Raw genomic sequence first — 22,972 nt, 5'->3', positions numbered from 1 at the left:
TTTTTTTAGCTACAAAATAAATGCGTAATATTTGTTCATTTTTTGAAGCTAGTTCATGACACTTTTGGTTGTATTAATAGTTCTAAGTGTGTAATATTAATGAGAAAATGTGTAAACATCAAATTGAAATAAATGAAAAATTATGATATTATTAAAATAAATAAAAAAAACAACTCGTCGCACGCGTGTGATGCGAAGAGGCAAGTTCCACATAATCAGTTTGAAAGTGGCCTCATCATCTTCCAGCCTCCAGGTACCTTCCCCGGGAAAAAAGGACATAAAATTATTGAAATATTTGGATTCTACACTTCCTACTTCTAACTTCAAAAAGTAGTTCTGAGTCAAAGTAGCGTATGTGCAAATAAAGTCGAAGTGTGTGCATTTCCTCGCCTCTGACACGGTGACACCAAGGAAACATCGTTGCAATGAAGTCGGAAAAGACTAGGAAGCCTTGCAAACAGATTATGGCTATAGCCTATAGGTTAAGTAAAGACTAGTGGAAATTAACTGGAAAGCAATACAAACAACGATCTTATTGAAATAGAACCCGTGTGCAGGAATGTTGGCTAGCTAGCTCATTGCTAAACTTAGATAAAAGAATTGAAATAGAACCCGTGTGGAGGAATGTTGGCTAGCTAGCTCATTGCTAAACTTAGATAAAAGAATTGAAATAGAACCCGTGTGGAGGAATGTTGGCTAGCTAGCTCATTGCTAAACTTAGATAAACTAGTGCAGCCTATAATATAGAGAGATATCTATAACAAATGATGTGTGTATATATATATATATATATATATGGTAAAAATGTACAAAATTCTAACGTGGTTTTCTCTTGATCTGCATAAACCCACCAAATATAACAATGAACAGTCAATCTGCATTTGCAGTATATAAAGTTGAAACACAATGAGCATACACAATGTGATGCATGATAGCATTAGCATTAAAAGTGAGGGGATCAACATTTGCTCATTAAACCAATGCAAATAAAATATAAATTTTCTGCTTGGGGAGCACTTAGGTAGTCATCAACCAAAGCTACCCATCTGTGATTCTGTATGGACAAATTTAACCAAAACTGAGCGACTTTAATTAAGGCTTCTTCTAACAAAAATTGAGAGAATCAACTATAAGAAAAAAGTCTCGCATAAACAAAGTATAAAAGTATCCTTAAATAACAAGTCAATCATAGAGAAAAATCACACACAAGAATTGTTCACAGTAACTTCATCACCATTACATTTTCCAATTTACCAAACTGACCCATGGACTGCCTCAATCCTTCACTATTAATATGATCTCAAAGAATACCCAGAATCTGAGAAAAAAAAAAGAAAAAGAAAAAAAAAAAAGCGTTCAAGTAACACCAACAAAATGAGCATGTCCTAGTGTTAGAAATTTACATATATACCACTAGTAATTCATGTTTGAGTGTTTACTCTTCTAACTGTTTGAAACTGCAATCAAATATTAACACTTAAAATTGGAACAAAACAACAAGAAGTTGCCCAGGAACAAACTAAATAGTCTAATCAGACTTGGTCACATTTTAGATAGAATGAATTCACTTGTATGAAGAATGATGACTTGCAAGTTGCAAGTAATGTAGTATTGGTTCAATGGTTAAAATTTTACAGACATTTTTTTTTTTTTTGAGAATCAAATTTTACAACTCCTTAAAACTAAGATGAGATTTCATCTAAGATTGAAAAGGTTTCATTGGAAAATTTTCACTGTACAGTGTACAAGTAACAAATTAAGTGAAAGTTTGAAGTCAAGTGAATTACAAAAAGCAAGGTTACCTTCGCTAATTGAGCCCAGTCACAAATGGGCAAGATCTTTAAGGGGTAAAGAGCACAACCCACACCAATTGAGCCAAATATTCAGTGGACCATTTGTATATAGTTGAGCCCAACTTAAACCCATCGAGACAATTCGCTTTGTCAAACTTTGTCACATAAACATGAATCATAATGACAAGGTTATGGAAGGATTAACTTGACATATTCACAATTTATTTGACTAAAAAAAAAAAAATTCAAATCTTATAGACTAAAATATAACATGACCTAAATTTTATGGATCAAAGTATATATATATTTTTAGAAAAAATAATTTAGTAAGATCAAGTTGTTTCTCTTAAAAGCAATCTAAGCTCCAAACAATCAAATAAACCAAACAGGAAGCAAATTTTTTCAACAGTCACATAGGGTCAAACTTGATTTGATATCCCTAATTTTTGTTTAAATGGTTGATAAGTTGGTATTATACCTAATGTCAATTAGATGAAAAAATTGTTTAGCTCAAAGAAGGCGAGGAAACAGAAAACAGAATATTTAAGAAAATGATGAAATAGATTCTTGGATAGAGTTTAAAGATGCAAGAGCAATAGTATCTTTGTGGAAAATTTTAATTGTAATTGAGGAAATCTTTAACCTGGTCATTGCAGTAGGGTGGGCGTGTCGTGTTTGATTGCCAAGAAAGTGAGGGGAATTAAATGAAGGAAAAAGAAAATAAAGTAATATTATTTACAATATTTTATTCAATTATTTTGAGAGTAAATTTTTGCCTAATGTGCCATTTTTTCCGTTAGTTAGGTTGTCGACATGTTTTTTATTTTTATTTTTATTTTTATATGTAATTAGGTAACATGTGAGATAAGCATTCTTCTAACATTATCATGCTAGCGCCGTAATTAATTTTTATCAGTTAGCCGATGATAGGGAAGGACAATCTTATAACACACTTCAAGATAAAGATTGAAATAAAACAAAAAACTGTGTGAGGACCAAAATCAAAACCATCTTAAAAAATTTAGGACAGAAGCATATTTAAGCTTTATCAATTTTTTTGGGTTTAATTACGCATTTAATTCTCAACCTTTATCATATGTTTTAAAATAGTTCCTAATCATCACCGCGCATTATTGGTGCGATGATCACTCAATAAGTATAAGTGTTTGTGGGGTGTGAGGGGCAAAAGCTGGGGTTCAAGTCTTCAAAAGTGAGCTCCACACATATATACACTTAGATTAGATTATAGTAAAATTTATATCTTATATATATATATATATATATATATATATAAAGTCCCTTGTCTTTTAAATATTTCATTTTAATCATCATTATATTTACTTTTAAGTTATATAAAAAATATATATATCAGTGGCAATAAGTATTTCAATTATTTTGAGTTGGGATTCTTTAATGAAATCCATTGAATTTTGAGAACGGAGTTAAATGGGGGAAGATATAGATTTTTTTTTTTTTTTTTGGCAGTAAAAAAATTTTAAGGAAGAGTTAACGGTTGGGTAGAAAACTTTTTGTCACAAACTTAAAAATATTACTATTAAAATTGAATAATTTCAAAGGATAAGTACCATTCAAAACTTTTTTTTTTTAAGGGGGTAAGGACCATTCAAAACATGGGATAGAGGTTGCAAAATAAATGCATATGTTTTTTTTTTTTTAATAAGTCTAGATCCACACCAACTTTCACAAAATATTCTATAAATGTTAAGGTGACAATTTTTTTTTTTTAATAGATACAGTAGTATCTTAACTTAAGATGTATGTTACAGGAAATTATTAGGTCTATCATAAGAACCGCTGATGCGGTTTTCCCTAATCTCTCAATTAATAAAATGCTGTTATTTATACGAATGTGATATCACCTGGTAATTTTTTATTTTTTATTTTATTCCTTATGCTGATTAGAAAGTTCACTAACACACTTACATAAATGTCATCATTTCATTGGTTGGACCATGGACCATGTCAGTAGTCCTCCTGGTGGAATTAAGAATTTCTCATATATTACATGATAATTGTTTTATATTATTGGACCAAAATACTAATTAGTTTTTAACTTAAGTAAAATTCTAGGGTAAGACTTAGGTACAGTACTTAAGTGTTATTCCTTAGGTTCCTTTTTTAAAATTCTACCATATAAATTTTTTCTCAAGGGATGAAAATGTATTTTTTTAGTTAAATAGCCACGTGACAGAATCTTAAGAGGGGAACATAAAGAACAGTATCTAAAATACTGTTCCTAAATTTTGTCCAAAATTCTATTATTATATTTCTTATTCAACAACAAATTATTAATGAAAAAATAGAAAATAACGTCAATAGGCTTCTTCTTTTTTTTTTTTTTTTTGAGTAAATAATTTCATTAGTTGACTAAGATAAAAATCAATATATATATATATATTTTTTTTTCATTTTACATGGATGTAATACATAGTTAATAATCATTAATTAATAAAAAAAAAAATGCTGATAAAGCAGCTAGATTGTGTCAAGGAGACAGATGGTACCCCATTAAGCACTCAACTCTACAACGTGGCATTTCTTAATTTGTCCATGGCAGCCATTGCCAGCTCTTAAGTTTTGTTTGCTTGCTTAGACTTTTCATGGCCCAATTTGTTAAATTTGCATATAATCATTAAACACAACAAAGAAAAAGTTACAAAAATAGTTAAATATAAATAATTCCTAAATTTTTTAGCTTAAAGTGGACAATTTCAAAGTTCAAAGCTTTAAATTTAGCTCAATGCTTTTTAAAAAATTTAATAGTATTTAGATATGCATTTTTTTAAATTTCTTCATAGTAAAATGATAAATTTTCTGGTGACAGCGAATCTATCCTAGTGTTTTTCCTTTTTTAAAAAAAGAAAAAAAATGGATCTACAATAAAAAAAAAATAATATATATATATATATATTAAATAGAAATATGAGTGGAGTGGTTATTTTTGTTGTTTTTATAAATCACTGTGAAGAGTAAAAAGTTAAAATCTTTAAGTTTAGTCGGCAAATACAACTAAAACCTATTTGACCAATTAAAGCATTTCACAAAAAAAGATATAAAATTCATGTCTAATCCAGTGTAATATGGAATGTTCTTAAGTAGAAAAAAAAAATTTTACAAAATTAAAAAGCATTATAATATTGACATAAAAAATAAATAAAGAGTAGGCTAGTTTTCATTAAAATTAATTTTGTTTTTTTTAAGAGAAAAGTTAATGGGTGGACATTATTTTATGAAATATTTTTTTTAAACTTTTTATGGGTGAAGAAAAAATTAATTTTTTCAACTCCTTATATTTCCAATAAAAGTAGTATAAAAAATTTCTGAAAATTGTCTATTAATAAATTACTTAAGGACACCGACCTTTTGTTTAACAGTAGGATGGAGAAATTTAAATTTTAAAGCTTTATGATTTATTGGGACACTATTTCTAAATAAAATATCTTAGTGGGTTTTGTATTTGTGGCAGCCTAATGTCAACCGGCCTACTAAGAGTCATCCTATCCCAGCCTCCGCCACTAGCAAGATGTTGAAATCAGCCCACTTGGCCTCGGCCCAACAATTTTTTCAGTTAAATAGTTACCACTTGTAAAGATAATGGTGATGGCAATTGATTAATTGAGTTGAAGCAATTATGTTGCAGTGCCAATATGTGAGGTGGTCTTAATGATCATAGATGTAGCGGGACTGTTATTGGATGATATGATAACTACCGTATATGAAAGAAAATATGTTAACTGTGTTAAGGAGAATTTTATTATAATTCATTCAAATAGTATTCTATATCTTTCCCATAATTGTGCTCTTGCCATGTTCAAGTCCTAAATTATCCTGATTTTCCTTGTTGCTTGTTGATTTTGTATGATAACATAGGTTGGCAACATATATCATATATTCACAATAAAATCAGTGTGCAGAGGCAATGAATTTCCAAACTAAATTACACTTTGCTTCTTTTGAAATTATTACCTTTAGCCTTTTATGCATCCTAATAGCTTCTTAACACCAGTTAAAACCATCAACAGACAGGACATTTTATTTATTTGCTTTGCTTTGCCTTTTCAGCTGGAGAAGAAATTAGTTTAGGAAATGCTGACCAAGTGTTACTCCTATACAACAGCTATTGCCAATTTATGCATAAACAAATTTTGGCAAGGGGAACATGCAGGTCTAATATCACCTTAATAGAGACGATTTGATTTTTCAACACAAGAAGCAAATTAAATTATAGCACACCTCTGGAGTTGCTGAGTCCATAGCAACCGTAGTACATTTAAGTTCATGAATTTCAGACATAAGCCAATCTACTGAAAAGCAGACCAGGTATTCTATGGGGTTAAATGGAAGACCAATTTGTGTGCTGACATACACAATACAGAAAGACATCATATTTCTGTAAGATGCTGATGGAATAAAAGACATAAAGGAAATTGATGTGCTTGAACAATGAGTTTACAGATTTAGACTGAGACTCAGCAGGCCACTTGAAATATTGTGTATTTTGAATGGGCACTATGAGGCAGAGGGAACAACATCCAAGGGTCAACAATTCATTTTCTATTAGAGTTCACGTTTAAGTGACCCTCCTCTTCTAGGTATCTTCCTGGCCAAACAACTATTTAAATTAAATTGTTAAACCATATACTAATATACTGGTTGTTAATGGGAACAAGCATTTGAAGGAAAAGTTTTTAGTTTAGCCACTAAAAGCAATTGCACTTATCTTCTACTAAAATTTAAAGCCTTTAGCTTTTCTGCATCCAAATAACCTCTCAAGACTATCACTTAGGTTTTTCCTTTTTAGCTGGAGAAGAAATTAGATTTTGAAATGCTAACCAAGCTTTACTCCCATATAACAAGCACATCAGCAGGTGGAACATACAGCTCTACCATCAACGTAACATAAACTTGATTCAATTTTCAATACAAGAAGCCGATTAAATAATAACACACCTTTGGAATTGCTAAGTCCACAGCAATCGTAGAACCTTTGAAGTTCATATGATTCAGACATTATCCGGTATACTGAATCTGAAAACAGACCAGACAATACTATGAGGCAAATTGGAAGACCAATACAACAAATGATGAAGTTCCACAATTATTGATCTTCCAAATGACACCTCAAACGCTATGTTTATAGTTTAGAATCTCTTGATTAACACTATGTATTTTACAAATTCACTTGAACAAAAAACCAGAATACAAAACTTTAAGACTCAAGCTCCACTTCCTGCACTTTCATGCATTACAAATCCAATTCCATGTTTTGTCACTGGATCTTGAAATGCAAGCAACTTTAAATTTCAATATTTGAATGTAAAAATAGTGAGAATGCAGTTCAATGTAGAATATACAAGCAAGAGACTTCAACAAAATAACGAATTAGATTACAAATAACTGGCCATTATAATAAATTAGTGTAAGTACTTATTAACACCAATAACACTCAAAAACACCAATAACACTTAACTTTGTTAACTTGGCAAGGCCAAGTTTCTCAAAATCAAAAGCCAGAAATGGAAATGTTAAGATAATATGAAAATATTTGGAATTACAATTAAAGTTAAGAGAATTAGGATACCATATGCCTTAGGTGTAAGCATCTATAAGTGGACTATAGTTCATAACGTAACTGCAACAATCATCAACAACCCATCCAATTTTAATTATTTTACAATTCTACAGATTTAATTAGTGATGCATGCGGCCCTTGAAGCATTTAGGTCTGCTAGATATTACTAATTGCACCAAGAGGTGGTGAATGTGATCAAGAATTTGATGCCTGCCAAAATCATCATCTGTGACACTAGGAGGTATTCTAGCAACAAAAACTTGAGTCCCAATACCATTTTTTCCTGTTGAAAACAGTGAGTTAATGTTCTGTAAAGACAAGTGAAGAAGAGAGCTTTTTCTCATGAACATATTGTAAAATTCAATTTCAAGAGTTTTATATATATAAATAAAAAATCAAGAGATTACCCCAAGAAGCTCAAATTATCTTGGGAAAATAATGGCAAGGGAAAAAGGCAACGTCGACCTCATGGAGTAAATAAGCATTAGTGCTTAAGATTATTATCATACAAGGAAACTGCTATAGCTGTATAATGGAAAAACCAAATCAAATATTTCTTCAACATTTTTTTTCCAATAAGTAAATAATTCATTGATTAAAAAAAGGTGCTACCCTAGTAAAGGGGCTGCATACATAGGAGTATTACACAGAACAGAAAATAAAAGAAAATTAGAAAAGAGAAAATTCAAAACTAATAGAATACAAAACTGGTGAAAGCTCAAAGAATCCAGAAATTCTAGGAAGCCTGCAACAGAGAATGAAGAAGATGGTGAAGCCCAGTCATATAAGGAAAGTCATCAAATTGTGTTGGTAATGGCTATGAGCTGAAAATTTGAGTTTTTCTTGATACTCTTATGAGGATGTCTAGCGATAAACAACTAACAAATTAATGAATTATGTTGTGATAACTTGGTTTTCCATGAGATAAAGAAACATATCAATGCAGATGATCATCACTTAGTACTGGTTTTCAGCATAGAAAGTTAGAAACATACTGAGCTTATACTCTTGGGCTTAATGGATTTATATTTCAAGCCGGCCATAGTAGATACAATCTGTCCAATCTATTGTAAAAAGTAGGTGGGTTCTGGCCAAGAGCAGTGGACTCACTGCTGAGATGCTCTAGGGGGATTATATGCCTTCAAAAGTCTTGGTACTATTTTTGTTTTTGTACTGTTTTCCTCACCTTCTTTGATGTATTTTCCTTTGATTCTTATTGTATCCAAAATAGAGTTCCACTTGAGGCTAGCTTTTCTTTAGAATTGTATATTTTATACTCTCTTTTAAATAAACTGTGTCATAGAATTAATATATTGTACAATTAGAAAATAAATAGAGAAAGTTCTTTGGTAAGAGGCACCTTATTGATCTATGTAACAAATTGGTCATGACAGATACCTATGAGCCAGCTTCAAGAGCACGGAGGAAGAATTTTTTAATTTAACATAGGCCATACAGCTTGTTCCTCAAAACGTCCTATGTTTGAAAGAAATTCAAGAGCTCCTCAAATATAAAATCAGAATGGTGAAAGTGAACGTGAAGACATTAGGCAATACTTCATCATGTAGATATATAAGTCTTAACACTTAATTATCAGAAGGATCAAGCAACATAATTTACAATTATTTGAAGTTTTTTTTTGATAGGTATAAGAATTTTATTGATAAGAAAAGAACAATGTGTTTACGATTGTAAACTTCAAATAATTGTAAATTTTTTTACCTTTTACTTCTTCCTTTTTTCTTTTGTGGCTACTAAACATAAGTTAAAGAAGGAAGTAAAAAGGGTTGGGAGTAAAACAACAGGCCAATCAAGTTTAAACACACATGCATTGACTTAATTTAATGCAAAGATAATTTAGAACAAAACTAAGCTCATAGGTTCTTTACTCTTACGCAAATCAAACAGTTGGATACTTAATGTAAGGTTGAAATTAATCAACCATCTTGTTGGCTTTATTTTGTGCCAAATTTGTTTGGAATTTAGCAATTAGTAACCCTGTATTTAGGTGGGAATCATATAAGGGTTGTGTGTGAGAGAGTGTGAAGAAATGCTCAAGATTGTGCAGTAAAGTAGGGACTTGGGACTGGAACTCGCGGCTGGCTCACGGCTGGCAAGCCGCCAAATGATGCATACGAGTGAAACATGCAGAGAAGAAGAACAGTCACGCCAGCTGGAGTACTACAGGAAAAAAAGTCCAGTCTGGCAATTTTGTTTGCTCGCGGCTTGAACTCGTGACTCAGTCAAGTCACGAGGCCAAGTCGCCAGCCAACTCTGTTTTGAAAAACCTGACTTTTCACATTCCATTCTTACTTCAATATAAATACCCCTTATACCCACGAAATGTAGAGGGCTTCCAGAGAGAACATTGAGAGAGAAACCCTAGAGAAAAACAAGATTGACTCATCTACAACCTTCACATAAAGACTCTTCAAATTCCTCTACTCTCTTCCTCTCCATTGTTATATCCTTGAGAGGTTCTTAGCCAAATCCTTTTCTCACCATACCCATATTTGTCAGAAGGCTTTTTGGTGCTTTGGGAAGTAGTTAGGAAGGGACCAATTCACATTGGTTGATTCTATGGTCAGTAGCGGAAGCTAGTAAGCTAAAGAAGAAATAGGTTCGGCATAACCTCGTTGGAGTAGGAGCTTGGAGGGCTTAGGTACACTAGGTAGATTAGGCTTGGAGGGTATTCTACTTTTCATGTATCTCAACTATATTCTTTAGTGGATTATTTACCGCTTAGAGGGCGGCGGAGAGTTTTTACGTCGAGGGCTTTAATTTCCTTTTCGATAACACATCGCTATGTTGTCCTTGTGTTTGTATCTCTCTTCCCTTAATCTTTGCCATTTAATTTTTGCTATGGATGTGATTTTATTTGGTCTAGATTATTTAAATTCTGTTATATGCTTTTGTTCATATTCCGCACATCAATTGTTTGATAATAAGCTTGAATTGGTAATTTGTTAATTGGGGGTCCAAACGTTCATAGTGTTTTATACGCTATTTGAACATTCACTTAAGACTGTAACTTGGGCTCTTAAATTGAGCTATGGGAAACTAATTCTAGGCAACCTTTGTCGCAGAAACAAAAGGACAAAACTTAAATAAATAATAGTAATTCATTTTGCTGACTGAGAACTCCTATAGTGAGAAGGCAACACAACTATAAGATCCATCTCTAAATAACAACATGCCAAATCATCCAAATATACAGCCAGTCGATTTTCTCTTTTTTTTTTTTTTTTTTTTCCTTCATAAAATTAAATCAAAAGACAATGGGAACAAAAAGCTGTAAAACCAAAGATTTGGAACCCAATACAAGAGGTAACATCAAGAGTGTAATTGATGGCATCCTGATGATATTCGTTACATCACCAAGTATGCTTACAGAGTAGTATATGATGTTGCAAGTAGTCTTAAGGCAAAAGTTTCCCGTGTATTGGTGGAATTCTGATGATATTCTCTATACCAGGTATGGTTACAAAGCAGAATATGATGTTGCAAGTAGTCTTGCAAAAAAGTTTCAATTGTATAGTAGGAAAAAAGCTGGTTTCTATACAAAGCAAACTTCCTCTCATGGATATTCGAGAAGTAGATAGACCTATTCGGGTTCCTGCCAAGGGTTGCATTTATGCCTGCTAAGAAATTTGGAGTCCAATTCAATTGAGGTTGTCTGAGGTTAATTGGTGGAAGCTAATCTGGTTTTTTACTGCCTTTTCTACACATAATTCATCACTTGGCTTGCTATGAGAAAAAATTATCCACTTGCGATAGATTGTTATAGTGGGGGTACAAGGGGATATTCTGTTTGCATTCTGCAGAAGTTGCATAAAATGTCCAAACCGTTTATTTTTTATATGCAATTTGTCAAAAAGATTGTGGAGGGAAGTAATGAAGAGATGCCTTAGACTCTCCTAAAACAAATTGGATTAAATGGGGGTTGGAAAGTTTAAAAGGTAAGCTGAAAGCTTCCTCATGTAAGTTAGCATTGGGGTGTGGTTTACCATTTATGGAGTCACAGAAATGCGAAATTTAGGGAGGGAATATTTAAAGTGAGGAGCAGATGTTGGAGAAATGGAAATTTGTGTAACGATGGAAGCTAGAGGGAATTTCAAATACTCTAGAATGAAGATACATCAGTGTATTAGCTGGAATATTCCACTATCTGTTTTCCAAGTGAAGCCATTTTTTGTATGTGATGTCCTAGTAAGGGTCAAGACATCATTAGGAAAAGTTAGAAAGTGTTTCTTTAGTTTGACGAAAGTTTTGTTCTACTTCAAATTTGTGTGTATTATGAATAGTTGTTCTGTTGTTACTACAGCGATGTTGTGTGCTGACTTGAACCGAGTGTTATCTTAATTATATATTTTCATTCATCCAAAAATATAAACACCTGGTCCAAGATCATGTAGGTATGCAAATTTGGAATATTTGATTGACAGGAAATTTAAATAAAGGATAATGCCGAATTTTGGTATAAATTTCTATGAACCGTTAAACTCAGAAATTTTGGGAAAAAAAAATGAAAAAAATTGGGTAGTGGTAATGTAAGTTGAAGTTTCACATGGGAATGTTACATCTAATCAAATCACAAAGAAAAGAGGAAATAAATGTGCTATTTTTATAAATCTATGACAGAAGACTATGGGTGAATGACATACCATGAACTTACTTAGATATGAAGAGCTCAAAAGTGATAAAGGCAGCCGTGCAAGCAGAGGAGAGGTTATTCTACACCTTGTTTTCCCCTATCTTTAAGCATGGAATCAACGGAACACCAAAGCTGATTTGAATTCCATATTACCTATCAAAACAAAAAAGAACTTCCTCATCACAGCTTCTAATTCTTCCAGGTCTTGCTTTTCCATTACAATTTTGCTTATTTCTTTCTCTATTGCCAATCATCAGCTGACAACCCAAATGACAAATAAGACAATGAGAAGTTTCTAATTCCAAATTGTCAAGGATGATAGCTGGGTGCTCATAGACTGAAAAAGAAGCACATTAAAAACAGGGAAAAACAAATAAAGCAAAAGTTTCATACTGACTGCTGAGTACATCAATAATCTAATTTTGACCAGCAAGAACACAACGAATGATATTCAATAGATGGTAGCGTAGCCATCTATTGCTAATATTCCAAATCCAAAGAAAATAATCAACAGAGCTAACTTGTCATACAGACACACACACATTAGGAAATCTAGACAAAATTTCGTCCTTAAATCAAATTGTTTAAATGAAAACAGAAAATAATGATATTTTGTAAGCTTGTTATAAGAAAAACAAGTCAGACCTCAGGAACCTAATTCAACTGTTTCAGACCTAATTCAAGGACAAACTCGGCACAAAATCCAAATACCTAAGAGCAAAAAATTCCACAGCTTTCCAATCAACCAAACAATGGGTGGTGCGGTGCGAAGACAAAATAGAAAAAGAGAAAAGAAGGGTCCTTTAAGTTTTAAAATGGTTGTCCTACTTCTAAATGATAAAATAGTTGCATTAGTTCTATTGTACACGACAAGAAAGCATTGCAAATAATTTTATCTACTTTGCTGCAATTTAACTTCACTTGGAAACAAAGGCCCAAATTTTCTTCATTCCATTTGATTTTACAACACTGGAATACCATGCATCAATTGCATTCTCCTATGGAAAGTTGTAGTAAATACCATAAAAACAAAGCAATAACAGAGAGTTCTGAATATACCATCCAACACAATTGAACAAAAATGACTATCATACAATCAGTTCCACATGCCTTTTCGTCAGCTAGCAATGTGACAGTTTCTCCTTTCCAACAAAGTCCAAATACTTCTTCGTATCTAGCAAAAATGAGAAAACAAATTACCAAACAAAAAGAATTGGCAATGAATTTTCAAAAAGAAAAAAGAAATACACAACTACAAACAATCTCATATAAGTGGGAGAAAATATGGTGACTTACAAAAAATCAGAGAGAAAAAAAGTTGATCGGCAGTGCAGATTCCATAAAAGCTATAACTTTCATTGAGATTCCTCTTTCTCACAATCAGAATTACCTTATCCTTGTGTTTGTAAATTCCCAAACCAATTTTCAATTAGATTTAGGTGTGGTGGTTCGCCATTAAAGGTGGCTTCTCCATTAGGTCCATCCCCTTCCCCATCAGAGTCATCACTGCTTCGCTTAATTTTGGAGTCTTTTTCTGAATCGTCAAAACCATCCTCATAATAAGGAGTGATGATGCAGTTACTAGGCCCAGCCTTAGTTTGGTTTATTAGGTCTTCAATGTCTCGCTCAGAAACCAGATGGGCCCCGCATTTTGTAACCTCAAATCTTGGACCGAAGGTTTTAAATTCAATCTGGCTGAATCCGTTAGCATCGACTTTATTCAACAATATTTCAGCCAGTCTGGTCCAAAATATGTAGAGGGAAAATATTGCAGCCAAAGCTGATTCGATTCAAGCTTACCAAATTCCTCGGAAAAAATACAGGCAAATTTTAAAGATCCACCAATATAAAATGAAACTAAATCATGAATATACCCATCTTGAAGATACTGGCGGAATACAAAAACAGCACACACAATGATTCCCATCGATTCTTTACCTAATGAATCTGAGGGCACTTGCAGATTCACAGAAGCCCCCACGTTTTGGTGGCTAAACCATTTCGGAATTTCACTTCCAGGAATCTCGAAGTGAAAAAATTCACCTTCCCAACCCTGAAACATACAATTCATGATGCTTAGAACTTCACATGTGAGAGAGAAAGAGAGAGAGAGACAAACAAACAGACAGACAGACAGACAGACAAACCTAGTGATTAACGATGTAATATCTTAGCATTGTTGAGAACAGGTCAAAGTAGCCTTGATTCTTAATCAATTTGTCGCAATTGATAAGACGAAAATTTGGCCGAAAATCGTATTCTGGTCTTAATGATATTGTTTCCAGTGAGGCACACTCTGTTGCATCAATAAACTTAATATTTAATGGAAGCTTGGGCAACATCTGAAGATGAGTACAACCACCCATATAAAGTTCTCTCAAATTAGATAGTTGAATGATACTTTCAGGAAGGCAAACAAAATTATTTCCCTGTAGACGTAAATATTCTAAAGATGACAAGCACCCAAGAACATTAGGAATTGTCTGAACATTGCAATAACTTAGATCAAGTTTGGTCAAAGAGCATAAGCCTATTAAAAAAGGCTCTAGCATGCCCATGGGATTTGGACTTCTTCTAGGTTGCATTAAAGGAAACCTCGTGAGCTTATCAAATGATTTAAATGATAGCCCCATGCATCCGGAGAGAGATAGTGCTTTGAGATTTTTTAAGTGAGCAACGGATGAAGGTAGGCCCGTTATTGCAGTCCAACTCACATCTAATTTCTCCAGACCTTCGATTTTTCCCAAATTTTCTGGCAATTCTTCAAGTTTTGAACAACCAAATAAATTGAGAGTTTTAGAGACATCAAGCTACAAATTGCAATAGGGAGACTTGAAAGGTTTTTGCAATCTCTTAGATCCAATTCTATAAGGCCAGTTGAGTGTATCACTAATAATGATAGATCTTTTATAGCAGTCTCACTCAAACAAAGTTTCCACAGATGTGGCATATTTTCCACAATATATGGAAATTTCTTCAGTTCTGAACAACCACTAAGATCGAAAAATTTAAGAGCTTCCAAGTTGATCTTGTGAGGAAGACTATTGAGGCATCTACAGCCACTCATATCTAATAGAATAAGTTGTTTGAGATTTCCAAGAGATGGATGAATGTTAGACAGTCTTGTACAACCATTAAGAATCAACTGCTTAAGATTTGGGGCTCCACTAAGGTCCGGGATCTCAATCAAGTTTTGAGAATCACTGAGGTCAATGAGTTTTAACTCATTTAAAATCTGTTATAAACCAAGAAATAATTAGACGAACTCATGCCTTAATGAAAATGAAGGAAAAACACAATTGTATAAGTGAACATCTTACCATAATTCCTTTCCATAGTTGTTTGATGTCACTGCAATGCATTCTCAGTTCAACAAGTTTGTTTCGTTGGAAACTAGTTGGCAAGGATTTTAAAGGATATCCATGCCAATCTATTACACGTAACTCATTAGAAAGATAATTGAGGCCTTGTGGAAGTTGGATAGGACCTCTAATGAGGTCTAGTGGAGGTTGCACATAACCAATTTTAAGGAATCTCAAATTTGTCATCTTTGAGAAGGCTTCAACACTCAAGTGTTCTTCTATTTCAATAGGTGTGTTTAGCTTTATGCCTTCAACTACCTCTGTTCCCTAATAATGAAGAGTAAAGAAATTAGAGTAATTGGCAAATCTTTAGAAGAAATTGCAAGAATATATATAGTTCAGTAAGTTTAGGTGAAGGCTAATTAACTTACAATATTATTCTTCAATACAAAAAGTATGTCCTCATAATGCAACAACCTTCTACGTCTACCAAGCTCTTTAGGGGATTCTTGACTAACAATTTCTTGACCCATTTCTTGTAGCAAATCATGCATCCATATGGTTTCCGCTTGCTCAATGGTTATGAGAGATTTGTCTATAAGAACACCAATATTGTAGTCTGGATAGTAACCAAAACTTTTTAGTATATCTTTTATGCAATCTTTGTTCTCTCCTTTGAAAAAACATGCAATATCCAAAAATAATTCTTTCTGCGCATTCGTCAACCCATCATAACTTATTTTAAGAATATCTAAAAAATTTTTATCAGGCTCTACTTTTAGTTTATCCAAAGCACTATTCCATTCATCTATTTCTTTATCAAATAACAAAGAACATAAAACTTTAAGAGCCAAAGGAAGGCCGTTAGCATAATTTACAAAGTCTTGAGACAAATCCACATAATTTTCTTTAGGATCAGGTTTCTTGAATGCTCTCCAACTAAAAAGCTTCAAAGCATCATCGTTATTCAACTGCTTGACAGTATATATAAAATTCATGTCAAATCTTCTCAATAAATGGCTATCTCTGCTTGTTACAATGATTCTACTCCCTGAACCAAACCAATCATGGTTCCCTGCTAATGCTTCTAGTTGTTCTTCTCCATCCACATCATCAAGAATAATAAGAACCTTTTTGTTACGTACCATATTCCCTATAACTTCGATTCCATCAGATTTTGTCCATATATTTGTTTCGCATTCCATAAGGATCTTGGAAATAAGTTGTTTTTGTAAAGAAACTAGACCTCGATTTCTAGTTTCTTCTCTTACATTATCAATAAAGCTGCTAGCTTCAAAGTTAACAAAAATTCTTCTGTAAATTTCTTGTGCAAGAGTTGTTTTGCCCATTCCACCCATCCCACAAATCCCTACAAAGCAAACACCACCCGATCCTTCATCCAAATATGAATCCAACACTTCTTTTACACGTGAGTCCATTCCAACAAGGCCCTTGGGAAAAATACTTGAGAATTTAAAATTCAATTCACTAAATATCCTTTTAAGGATTTGTTGGATATCTGATGATTCATGGCTGCAAAAAAGATAGCATAAAAATGTTTTTGATGAAACAAAGCTAACCACTTTAAGGATACAAAACATTCAGCATAAACACAATCTTAGCTTCATTCAGTAGCAAAAGGGGTATTCAAAAAATGTATACAATAGCAATGTTATGAGCTATGGCTATAACAGTTCTTCATAGCAATAGTAAACAACTTGCGAAAATGATATAGGTATGAGAAATTAATCTACTAAGAAGAATACATGTGATGCATATTATGAATTAAGTAGATGACTAAACAAAGTTGTCTTGATCATGGCTTGGTGTGAGTCTTGTTATAAAAAGCAAAGCTTCATTGAATCGACAAATCACTTATAGAATGCGGATTACCAAGTTGTTGTCTATATTTTGAGGAATTCAGTATAGACTACCATGCATGAACCATATATGCCTCAAACTACGCATAAGTTCTTCTACCTAAGTCCAATTTAAGCTTATAATTTCCTACGTTGGTATTATAAATACAGTGAACAAATTGAAATTTTCTCTAGTTCGATTGGACTAAAAAAGGTAAATAAAATTTGTCATGTTAATCTACGCTACGGGAAAGTTGGAATGGCTTTAGAGAGTAGAAAATGACAAAATTGTCAAATTGATAATAATTTGGACAAAAATGTTTTGTAAAAACAAATGATACCTATCATTTACATGCCATCCGGAGATGTTGCCAACTTCTTTTAAAGCATCTTTCCACGCTTGTACATCCTTTATGTTAATCTTGGGATCTTTCTCATGTTTAGCAAAAGCTTCAGCAACAGTCCCAGTCTGGTTCCGTACATGAGAGGGATCCACATGGTAAAAGACGGGCAAAACAATCAACCCGGTGACTTTCATGCATTCGACAATCTTTGCCAGTTCAATCAAGCACCACCTTGAAGAAGCATAGTTTCTTGAGAAAACGATGATTGCATACTTGGACTCTTCTATTGCTTTTAAGAGCTCTGTAGAAATATATTTTCCACGCTCAAGTTTCTCATCATCCCTGAAGGTGACAATACCTTTTTGGTTCAAAGCTGTTGTAAACACAAATTTTTCCCAATTGTAGGAAATTAAACAGTTGAAAAGAAATATGGTTTGCAAATAATAATTTGTATTGATGAATAATAAGTACAATCTCTGTTTCAATTCTTTTACAAAAGAATACCCTCTGATTCTATCTTCATTGAACTTGACTCGAACAAGAAATCTTCTTGACTTTAGTTGAAAGATGGATTGAACGGTCTTCACAACAAATCTCTAGCTTTGAGCTTATTAGAGATTTATTGTTCTTCAAGTCTTTGAATATGAAGGCTTTTAGGTTGAAGTTCTTCGGGGCTTTAGAGGCTTGATCCGTTGAGCTTCAAGGATTTGAGATTTGTTGAAATTTATGGAGGCTTTTTCAGCTTAATTCCAATAGAACTTCAAAGAACTTATTTGAATGTTCTTCGTGTGTTCTTGAGGCAGAATTTCTCCAGAGCTTTGGCGTCTTAGAGAAATTATATATAATGAGAGGAGGTATGCCCTCTATTTATAGTGGTTTCAAAGGATAAGTCCCACTTGGGATTGACTTCCTTGTAGATAATTTTCTCTATTTTTATTTATTTATTTTAATAGAGATAATGACTAACTATTATCATTCCAATTTAATTGAGATATTTATCTCTATTTAATTAGAATAATTATCATCAAGATATTTATCTCCATTTAATTAGGATAAATATCATCTTAAATGACACATGTCAACACTTGATTTATCTAATTTAATGACATATTAATTTAAATTTTGTCACTAAATTTTGATGTGGCATTTTATGATTGGCTTAAAATTTTGCCTCCTACAAATGCCCCCTCGAGACTTGATTATGTCCACAATTTTAAGTGTGGAAAGTGACCAAGTCTCGACAACTTCATGCTTTGATGCTATTATCTTCAAAACCTTTCATATATATATATATATATATGAAAGTTCAAAAACGTGTATAAACACCTTTGAACGTTTAGACCCCCAAGTTACAACTTAACCAATTCAAGCAATATGTCAAACAACTAGTGTGCGGAAACTTAACATAAGCTATAATATGGAATTGGTTAAAAACTATCTAAGCCAAAACAAAACACAATCCACAGCAGATAATAAAAAGGCAAAGATAGAGAGGAAGGAAGATGCAAACACAAAGACAACACGCGATGTGTTATCGAAGAGGAAACCGAAGCCCTCGGCATAAAACCTCTCCGCCGCCCTCCAAGCGGTAAACAATCCACTAGAAAATACAATTGGGATACATGGACAGCAATAGACCCTCCAAGCCTAATCTACCCAGTGCACCTAAGCCCTCCAAGCTTCTTGCTCCAACGAGGTTGCGCCGAACCTTTTTCTTTTCTAGCTTCCCGGATTCCGCTATTAGACTGTAGCATCAACCAATGAAGATTGGTTCCTTCCTAACTACTTCCCAGAAATCCAAACAGCTGTCTCACAGTGATGATGATGGTGAGAACCAGGTTTGGTATAATGCCTCTCAAGGATTTGACAATGGAGAGGAAGAGAGTTGAGGAATTTGAAGAGACTCTAATGTATAGATTGTGGGTGAATCAATCTTGTTTTTCTTTAGGGTTTCTCTCTCAAAATTCTCTCTGGAAGCTCTCTTACAATCGTGGGTAAAAGGGGTATTTATACTGGAGTGGTAGAGGAATGTGAAACGTCAGGTTTTACAAAACAGGGGTGGCTCGCGGCTTGACCTCGCGGCTTGACTAAGTCGCGAGATAACCGTATGGCCAGTTGTCCTGTTTTGTCCTGTAGTACTCCAGCTTGCATGACTGTTCACCTTCCAGCATGCTTGGCACGTGTGCTGCGTCTAGTGGCTTGAAGCTGCGAGTCACCCGTGAGGCCCAGCCGCGAGTCTCTGTTTTCTTGCACACTCTTGAGCAATCTTCACTCTATCTCACTCACTACCCTTACATCAAACCCACCTAAATACAGGGTTACTAATTGCTGAATTACAAGCAAATTTGGCACGGAATAAAGCCAATTAGATGGTTGAATAAATTCAACCTTACAATATATATATTTTTCAATCTTGGAAATTTGCAAGCAAACTTAATTTAGAGCCCATATAATTTAGCAAGGTGGAGTCCGTAGGTTGGGTAAATCCGAACAGGAGAGTGACTTGATAACCCACACTTCAAGGAGTTTTAATGTGATAAGAGTATCATCACTTGGCCTCTTCAAAGCGAGTGCAATCAAAATAGAGTTCTTATTCAAATAGGAATTGTTTGAAAGGAATTCAAACGTGGAAGTGGCCACATTCAGATGCCTTGGCTACGGATCCACACACTTTTCCCAGTAGCTCCACGTGAACATCAATTCCCAATAGCTCCACGTGAACATTAATAATTAATGGACATTGGATCGTCTTCTACCCGAGGTGGACTTCTTTTCATAGTCAAATTATGACGAGAGGACTTCTAATAGGAATTAATGAGGCAGCCTCAACCGTTTGAGACAAAGTCCAAACTGAATAAGGATTTGAACTCTTATATTTCAAAGAATCCCACTTAAACTTGAACTTCAGTAAATAACAGTAAGCGGAAAACTTCTTTCTTATCGCAACTCAAGACTTCTTCTCCCATTTAAACTCTTCCTTCATACAAGAATTCTTCTTTATTTTGACTTCTTTTCCTGGTTAATCTAGTCTTGACTAGATGAGTTTTAGTTGCAATTAAACTCTCTCTAACCAGCATTATAAAAGGATAGGCTCAGCCACACAGAATTCACAATTTTTTTTTTATAGTGCGTAAGTTCAGAATTCTCGAAAGACAATTCTTGAAGAAGGCATAAGATTTTTTTCTTTCTCAGTCAAGTAACAAGGCATGATCTCTTCTCTTCTTTTTATAACCTCGTGTGTGTATATATATATATATATATATATATATATATATATATATTTTTTTTTTTTTTTTTTTAACCGTACTCATGACTCTTTTTCTTCTTGCAGCCTAACAATTTTCATTGTTTCTAAAGACCATCGCAACTGTGTCAAATTTTGCACAAGCTTGATTATGGAACTTTCTCTTCGAGAGGTACATTCTCGTACTCAGTTTTTTTTTTTTTTTTTTTATGCAATATTTTCTTTTGCATGTTGTGACTTTTTCTTGACATACATACTTGAGATGCGGGACTTGGGTTATCCATCTCTCTCAAGTGTGTAGTTTTTTTTTAAAGTACTTGAGATGCGGGACTTGAGTTATCCATCTCTCTCAAGTATTAAGATTTGAAAGTACTCACTTGAGATGTGGGACTTGGGTTATCCATCTCTCTCAAGTGTGTATTTTTTTTTTTTTTTTTTTTGAAAGTACTTGAGATGCGGGACTTGGGTTATCCATCTCTCTCAAGTATTAATATTTGAAAGTACTCACTTGAGATGCGGGACTTGGGTTATCCATCTCTCTCAAGTGTGTAGTTTTTTTTTTTTTTTTTTTTTTTTTTTTTTTTTTTTTTTTTTTTTTTTTTTTAAGTACTTGAGATGCAGGACTTGGGTTATCCATCTCTCTCAAGTGTGTAATTTTTTATTTATTTTATATAGAGATAATTGTGAAAACTGACTTTTGCTTCTTTTCCTCTCTTTTTAACGTGTTCAAGCCTTTTCCTTCGAAGATTCGTATATTGGCGACGAACCGGCCCTATTTGTTTATTCGGAGAAAGACAACAAGGAAGCGAAGCCTTCAACTCTAATCACCCGTCCTCCCATTATTGGAGAGTTTTCACCAAAATGGGATTGGGATGTATGTCCTCCTAACTTGCCGCAATGGTCACAAGCTGCTCCCCAAAATGTTGATGCAAGTGCCACACTTCTACTTGCTTCCCATCACACAAACATTGCGAGTACGAAACCATACTCATCCCTGGGACGAGAAATAGTTGCAGGTCGAACAAACTGGGAGTATTCCTTCAACGTGAATGGAGGAATTTTCTATATTCCGTTATATTGGGAATGGTTGGAGGACATACTTAGTCGATGCAAGGAACCTCTTAAGGTTGCCAACCTTTATGAAGCTGTTTTTGCTTCCTTGTTCACATATGATTTCAATGAACATCTTGTGAAATCATTTTGTGAATGTTAGAGCCCAACGACAAATACTTTGCATACTTTGGTTGGAGAAATTTCTATTTCAACATGGGATTTGCATAAGCTTGGTGGGCTTCCCATTAGAGGACTTTTTTATGATGAAGTGGTTCCCACTACAAAGAAGCTTGAAGGAGTTGATGATCAAGGGAAAAATTACTTGCCCCGAAGTTGTCACTATTTGTTTATAGTCTACCATCATCTCCAACATCGAATGAAGAAGCAAAGTAAAGTTAACGTCAATAATTGGATTGCTTTTTGGTTTAAAGGAGATGAAAGACATCCTACTCCAAAGAAACAAGCTAAGAAAGGACTCCATCCAAAACGCAGCCAAAACCCATCAGGCCTTATCCTTGACCGTGGGCCTTGGAAAGACAAAGAACATGCGGCTCTTTTTGATCTTCAGGTTCCTGAAGACCTTAAGATTGCTTGCTGGCTTTCTTGCTTATTTGGCAGCCTTTCTTGCTTGCTGGCTTTGTGTATTTGTTTTTCCTATTAAGGACTTGGGTAGCATTCGTCCTAGTACTTTTAAGATTGCTAGTCTCATGGCTAGTGGTGAAATTTTTGGCCTTGCCGTTCCTGTTTTAGCAAGCATCTATCGAGGGCTCAATACAATCTTTAGCAATCCTGTACCAAGCAAGTCTAGCAATGGCTTTGCTGTCCATTATGTTTATGCATGGATAGCGCACTTCTTCAAAAGCCATCGTGTTGTAAATGATGAACTGGGAAAGCCTATGATGACAAGATATTCTGGAGTAAGCTATGAGGCATCATTCGATGAAGTATCTACACGTGACCGCATACGATCTGGTAAGGATTTCTTTTGGCATGGGACTTCATTTAGGTCGGACCTTGACCTCGCTTTTGAGGATAATGGAGGACTATTTGCTCCAAGACTGGGTTATTTCATGTCTCTCCGCTCTGGATATTTATCTCTCCGATGTGAAGATCATTGTGTTGTAGAGTCG

General features: G+C 33.9%; 1 protein-coding gene across 30 annotated transcripts in view; it reads right to left on the bottom strand.

Moving 5' to 3' along the window:
* LOC126699416 (disease resistance protein RUN1-like) overlaps positions 1–22,972 on the bottom strand; it is a 193,865-nt gene that overhangs the window by 122,912 nt on the left and 47,981 nt on the right. For 28 of the 30 annotated variants that reach the window (XM_050397225.1, XM_050397226.1, XM_050397221.1 and 25 more), the window contains exons 2-4: positions 17,543–17,776; positions 15,774–16,875; positions 15,361–15,669 (exon numbers count right to left, since the gene is read on the bottom strand). In XM_050397225.1, the coding sequence (XP_050253182.1) occupies positions 15,361–15,669; positions 15,774–16,875; positions 17,543–17,776 (1,645 nt within the window). Of the gene's footprint in view, positions 1–14,879; positions 15,276–15,360; positions 15,670–15,773; positions 16,876–17,542; positions 17,777–22,972 lie in introns of all 30 variants that reach the window. The other 2 variants (XM_050397208.1, XM_050397206.1) reach the window with 2 other exon arrangements.

The sequence above is a fragment of the Quercus robur genome, chromosome 9, assembly GCF_932294415.1.
Source record: "Quercus robur chromosome 9, dhQueRobu3.1, whole genome shotgun sequence".
Lineage (NCBI taxonomy): Eukaryota > Viridiplantae > Streptophyta > Magnoliopsida > Fagales > Fagaceae > Quercus > Quercus robur.
Note: the sequence above shows the minus strand (reverse complement) of the source record. Positions and strands in the feature narration are given on the sequence as shown.